The following is a 6590-nucleotide window of genomic DNA, read 5'->3' on the forward strand; positions in this document are numbered from 1 at the left end:
GGTCTTTCAGAAAGGCTCTCAATAACTAGCGAAGGTTAATTTTCATAGTGTAAACACTGCTGAATGTCTGTAACCATCATACAACACTAAGAAAGGTCTTTAATAAACAAAAATAATAAAAAAATAATAATGAGATTTTACATTTTAGCTACAGGTTGTGGATTTTACTCACTCCAAAGCAGCAGTATACAGCTGAGATGAACATGACGCCTGCCAGGATGATGAAGCACGTGATGAAGAAGCCGATCATCAGATTGGAGCTGCAGAAAGGAAACAGATTATTATTTACACGATTAGTTAATATAGACAAGCTGCTGGTTGAAAACCCATAACTGAGCTGTGTGATGTCACTGTATACATATCTGAACTGAAATCCACACGATGAGTAAAATAAATTTCTTATTTGCAGGAGGAAATGATTTGGATCCTCCCTGTAAGAACAGACCTGCGTCGTCAAGATGTCAGGTTTTTGTTGCACCGCCTGGAGTTAAATGATTCTTTTGTGTCTTTCAGCTTAATGATTATGTAAAACCACTTTAGGTTCTGATTGGTTAGGAGGAACTGGGTTATCTGAGCAAGATGTCGTTTTCTTGAGCCGCTTCCTACGAAACAAACAAAAGCCAAAGTGGCCCAAAGTGCGGCTAAACTTTTTTTCTTCCTACAGACAGATCTGGAGTCGAGTGTCCCGATTCTGTCAAAGCAGGACGGCTCTGACAGTAAGCCGAGGATCTGAGGAAAAACCTTTGGCGGAGAGAAGCTCACCTGATTCTACAAGGTTTTACAGCTTAAGCCACGAAGCTGCAGCAGGAGTAAGAGTTTAGTGTTTAATCAGCTTCCCCACAACTTTTGTTCTTAATCTCTGGAAGCAAAGATGCTCATGAAACAAAAATACCAACACATTAAGAGATATGCTGTAGATATGATTTATAGTGAGTTTTTTTTTGCTGCTACACAGTGTTGCATCATAATTTAATTTGCTAAAAAAAATCATTGTTGTACATCTCCTTAGCTATGAACTTAAAAACTTCATTTCTTTCAGTATTTCAACACAAAAGTTACATTACATCAGTTTATTTCTGATCATTTTAATAATAACTTGCAGGTAATGAAAACCTGAAATTCAGCTTTTCAGAAAATTCAAATATACTAAAATATATATAAGTATAAATAAAGCCATGAAAAAAATAGGGGTTTTGTCATGTTATGGCAATAAAAGGTAAGGAGTAAGCCATAAAAGGCCATCTGTAAAGAAGCTGGCTGTTCACAGAGGGACCATCCAAGCAAACTAATGGAAAGTTGAGTGGAAGGAAAAATGTGGTGGAATGCAAACATTTCTGGGTAACACTTTATTTGAAGGGGTGTGCATAAGACTGTCTTATTAAGCATGAACAACATCTGTCATGAACATGATGGAGTCTTTATGAATGTTTACAACTGTTGTCATGAAGTGTCATTTGGTAAATGATGAAATGATGTCACTTTTAATGCAAAGTTGACACGTTTAATTTTAATGCAACTTTTAGTGCAACTCTGTGTTAAAAGTGTCATTATTTACTGCATGATACTTCATGACACCAATCATAAACATCTATAAAGAGTCATTCATGTTTATAACAGTCTCATGTCAGTCTTAGCTAATAATAATTAATAGTATTAAAATTGTTGATTTTACACATTTATCAACCAAACATTTCCCTTCTCTTGCGTGCGGCCAGCATCTGAGCATCTGCCACCATGACAGTGTGACTCACATCGGCACAATGACGATCTGGATGAAGCAGATGAAGAAAAAGACGAGGGTGGCGCAGGCCACGTACGCACCGAACCTGGTGTCCACCTGCCTGGAGTACTGGAAACAGGAAAAAACAAGCTGGATGTCAGACAACCAACGTAACTAGACTCTGTCCTTCAAGGAAAAAAAAAAAGAAGATTTCCCAATAAATGTCAATAGACACAATCAATAATTACTTGATAAATACCTTTTCTTTGGCCTTATGAGTCAAGCTACAAAATGTTTAAGTAACAATGTGAGTTAGCTATTAATTTAGTAGCACATAATTGTAAAGGGACTTAATAATAAAATGTTAAACTACAAGAGTAATTTGCCATTTTGAAGTGCTAATATTTTGTCTCTGAAAGGCTTTAAATGCATTTCAACTAGATATTTGATTGTGATCTATTTTAATTTTTTGTCGATTATTATTTTGTCTTTTTGTTCTTTCTTTAGTTTTCAAATGGTTTTCTTTAAATTATTGTTTTTAGCAGCAGCTGTGTAATCCTTTATGGCAGAGGTGAGAATAACAGTGTTTGTATTTCATGACTGCAGCAGAAACAGTCAAACTGAATCAGTAACATGTTTTGTCTTGATGCAGCAATTCCCCCTGTTCTGTCCGTCTGAAGCCGTGTTCCTGCTTTCAGTACTCTACTTCCAAACGTAACCTCCCTTTTCTGTGTTTTTCCCTTTTCTTTGACGTCTTCCAGGCACAGAAAGGAGAAAGCTTTTTATTTATTTATTTATTTTTTCTTTGTTGCGCTCGGCAGATTGCCTGTCACAACCGTTTATCCGCCGATGCTCCGGGCAGCGTGCTTGTCTTGTGTGCGGCCTAACCTTTTTTTCCAGGTCAGGTTCTCTGAAGGTGAGCAGGAACTTTTTGACGTGTTCGGAGCGCAGGCGGTCGATGCTGCGCGCGTCGATGGCCCTGCCCAGGAACTCGTCCACCTCGTCCTCCGGGTTCAGGTTTTCCTGCGTGTTCCTGAAAATAAAATGCCTGAATAAAACGAGATGAGATGGAGTGAGGACAAAGTGGGGGGTAAAACAAAAAAAAAAAGTTTGTCCTCTTGTTTTTATTTCATCTGACCAAAACAAAAAGACTAATCACCCCATGTTTGTCAGGGTTGCGAGAATTTCTCTGCCTGGTTTATTACTTTACAGTTCACTGATTAGATATGCAGCAGAAAAAAAGATAAAAAAATACACATTGATGAAAATGCATCTTAATAAAAAATTTAAAAAAATCAGTTTGATCCAGTTTTATTGGAAGTGAAATATTGAAGTGTTTTTATAACTGGAGGTAACTTGTGCTGTAAAATGGCACTATGTGACTGGAAATCACATAAAAGTGCCCTGTTAAGATAACCAGTTTCTGTTATTACACTTATAACAGTGTAATAACAATGTAATAAGATCTCTATTATTACACAGTGTAATAACCCTGTGTAATGTTTGTAATGTGATGTACAGTGTTACTCCAGTGTTATTACTGTTATTGCAATGTTATAAGTGTAATAACAGTGTAACAACACTGTACATCACAATAAAACATTACACGGGGTAATTATACAGTGTAATAACAGAGAGATAAACATTCAGGTTGTCTTACCTTACAAATCACTCAACCTGGCATGATTTACAAACTAAACTAAGAATTACACCAAGCTTATTTGAAGGGAAAAAAGTAAGAAAAACAAAGGTTTGGAAGAACAAGGACTTCTTTAAAAATGAGTTTTTTTCCCTCTTTATTCTCTGGTTGAAACGGTTGGCGCCGCATAGCTGGAGAACGTTACTGAGCAGGTAGACAGTGAATGACAATATCTGAGGAAAGACTCCAGCACCTTGTGCTCATAAAAACGAATTTGGCTACATGAAACAGAAACTTTGTGAAAATTGCAAACACTGCTATTTAGGTGAGCCGTCGCCCTCCAGGGAAGCATCTTTTCTGTCCGTCACAGAATAGATGAATAATAGCAGTCCAAGGACACCAAATGACTGAGTCTGGTTTTATAGTTTCAGCAGCGACTTCTAGTCTAGCACCACGCACAGAACCAAGAACAAAAAAAAAAACGAAAAGAAAAACTGCAACAGCAAAGTGCTCTCAGTCAAAAACTACATTTATAGGTTGAGTTCAAGCCACAAGCTGAAGCTCTGAAACTCAATCAGAGTTTGATGTTTGTCTGGAGATGAAGCTGTGGTTGAACAGAAGCTCTGTGTGTTCATGTGTAACAACATCCAGAACTACAGCTGGGAATACGTTTGCTGCTGAAAATATGGAAAGAGCCTTGAAATGAACTCTTTTGCAATAATTAAAGAATCAAACTTTAGAAAAGAAATATACGGTGAATTTGAGTACAAATATTCAAAAGTTTGAAAAACAATGTTATTACACAGTGTATCTAATTGATCGACTCTCTTTTATTAGAGCTTCTAGGAACCTTAGAATCGCAAGCTGACACTAAACATAATTGAAAGCCGAGCTTCAAAGATCAACAAAGCTCCATAGCGACCATTAAAAACTAAACTACGCTGTTGGGAGTGATGCTGAAAACGTCCTACCATCACAAACATAAACATGTTAAGTTTGCTGAGCTTGAATTGGGTCTTCATCTGGAGCCATTTGCCTCGGTCAGGTGAGACAGACACTGACAACAATAAATTTGACCAAACGTTCATTGTTGAGATTCGTGACATTATCGGCCTGAGAACTAAAATAAATGGATTTGGTAGAGATGTGGACAAAGCAACACAAAGGGGTTAAAAAATAAGCAAAGAATCGACATTTCTTCAATGGGCATCATCCCCACCTGTCAGAACAACTGTACTCAAATTGAAGGTTCGCATTTTCCAAAAGATTTTAGAAACTAGTCTGCAAGTTTGCTTAACTTTAATGTCGTTCTCACCAGAAGAACCAATAGATGTGACCACTACTGCATACAATGACGTAGTTGTTACTCACTTGTCTTTGGGATCCTCAAAGCCCTGAAAAGCAGGAAGAAAAAAGAAAAAAAACAACTATTAACTTGAGTACTGCCTGACTTATTAATAAAGCTAAAAAAGAGGCCATCCTTTTTTCACTTTGAGTAAAAGTAATTCTGAACAATTATCTAAAATAAGGCTCATTTGTCCAAATGGAAAGTCTCTTTACAAAAATAACAGCCTTTAAGCAAAAATACATTTTATTAATCCCATTAAAATGTGTTTACTTTTTGTTCTGATGTAATATCCAAACCTTAATTGTTGTGTTTTCTTTCATTAGCTGTCAGCAGAAAATTACAACCTACAGAAGTAAAGGCTTGAAAACGTGAGTAATTAATCTATATAATGTACTTTACTAAGCGGATGGAGTTATAGAAAGAAACAAACCTGTCATTTATATTGTAATTTATTCAATTACAAAGTCAGAAGGACTTTAAAATACTGAAAACGTACAATGACAAAATGATGACGATTAATATTTTACATATAGCAGCATTTCGACGCAAGATACTCTAGTCAAATTGTGTTTAGTGAATAAAAGTTCTACATAAGTATAAAAGTTCTCGAACAAACTTTGTTATTAGCCAGGTATCAGTGCTGTTACATAATTATCAGTCAGTATGTTTGTGAAGAATGTGGAGAAATATAGAAATACGTTTAAAGACGTGATCACTTGGATGGATCATTTTTATTTTAGCTTCAACTCTCCTACGATTCACACAAATAGCAGGTTAGCGTCAATCAGGCTAACATCCACCGACATTAATCTAGAGACGGTGTCAAAAATGAATAATCACCATAATACTAAACCGTACTTCATGTCTGCTATTTTAATTTTACCTGGGAAAACCGGTGCGTCTCTAGCGCCCCCCTGAGGTTTAATGTATAAACGTCCTTGCTGAAAGAACAAATCAATTCTTGAAACTTCTGCGTATATATTTTTATTTTATTTTACGTATTTATTTTTCTGTTTTTCTCCTGTTTCATGATGGTAAAAGCATTCTGGTCTCAGCTTCACCGTCTGTCTCTCTGCTGTTAACAACAGAAAGGCTGAATGAGAAAAGACGTTAAAAAAATAAAAATGACAACACAAACATCTCATTTCAAGAAAATGTAAAACACCAGTCATTACTTGTTGCTGAATGAACGTAGAAATGGAGTAACATTCAGAGTCGCCTCAGCTTTCATTTAAATCGGGGAGTTCAGTAGGTGGCGCCATTTTCCTCTTTTTCTTTTTTTTTGTTTTTTTCCACTCAGTCCCATCTGCTGTATAAGAACACAACCCGCTCTACGTCTTGCATCCAGACTGCTAACTGGCCTCCTGCGTATCCCGTGGCAACGCACTAAAATCCATGGATAAGATCCCAATGGCCGCCTTCTTCGTCTCTGAACTCCTCATCTTCATCAGTGTGCCTCATTAGGGAGAATCTTATTTCTCTTAACTCCTTTAATCTCCTGCGATTTTCACCCAAAGCACAAAGAGCATGCTAAAGTTTTTTTTTTTGGTAGCATATTTTGTACCTGAACTCACACAACAAACATAAACGTGTCAAAAAGTACAAGCGCTGCTTGTCAGAGTGATGGAAGGTGTAATAAAAACCTTGTGAGAAACTGACAGAGGTGTGACCAAGTCACTGTGTTGCAAGTCTCAAGTAAGTCTCAAGTCTCTGTCCTCAAGTCAAGTCAAGTCTCAAGTCAAGACAGGCAAAAGTCGAGTCAAGTCTCAAGTCAGGAACCTTTAATTTCAAGTCATTTCGAGTCATTTTTATTTTTTTTTTTTTTTATAATTTGCAATTATACATAAAATTCAAATAGACCATTTGTTCTTTTTAAAATATGT

At 36.6% G+C, this 6590-nt stretch overlaps 1 protein-coding gene across 1 annotated transcript in view; it reads right to left on the reverse strand.

The window, feature by feature from the left end:
* The window catches only part of adcy5 (adenylate cyclase 5), a 75114-nt gene that overhangs the window by 14067 nt on the left and 54457 nt on the right, over positions 1 to 6590 (reverse strand). The window contains exons 9-12 of the mRNA XM_016669043.1: positions 4731 to 4753; positions 2609 to 2753; positions 1752 to 1849; positions 173 to 260 (exon numbers count right to left, since the gene is read on the reverse strand). Coding sequence (XP_016524529.1) covers positions 173 to 260; positions 1752 to 1849; positions 2609 to 2753; positions 4731 to 4753 — 354 coding nt within the window. The remainder of the gene's footprint in view (positions 1 to 172; positions 261 to 1751; positions 1850 to 2608; positions 2754 to 4730; positions 4754 to 6590) is intronic.

This window comes from Poecilia formosa, unplaced genomic scaffold (genome assembly GCF_000485575.1).
Source record: "Poecilia formosa unplaced genomic scaffold, Poecilia_formosa-5.1.2 Scaffold19, whole genome shotgun sequence".
In the NCBI taxonomy this organism is placed as follows: Eukaryota; Metazoa; Chordata; class Actinopteri; order Cyprinodontiformes; family Poeciliidae; genus Poecilia; species Poecilia formosa.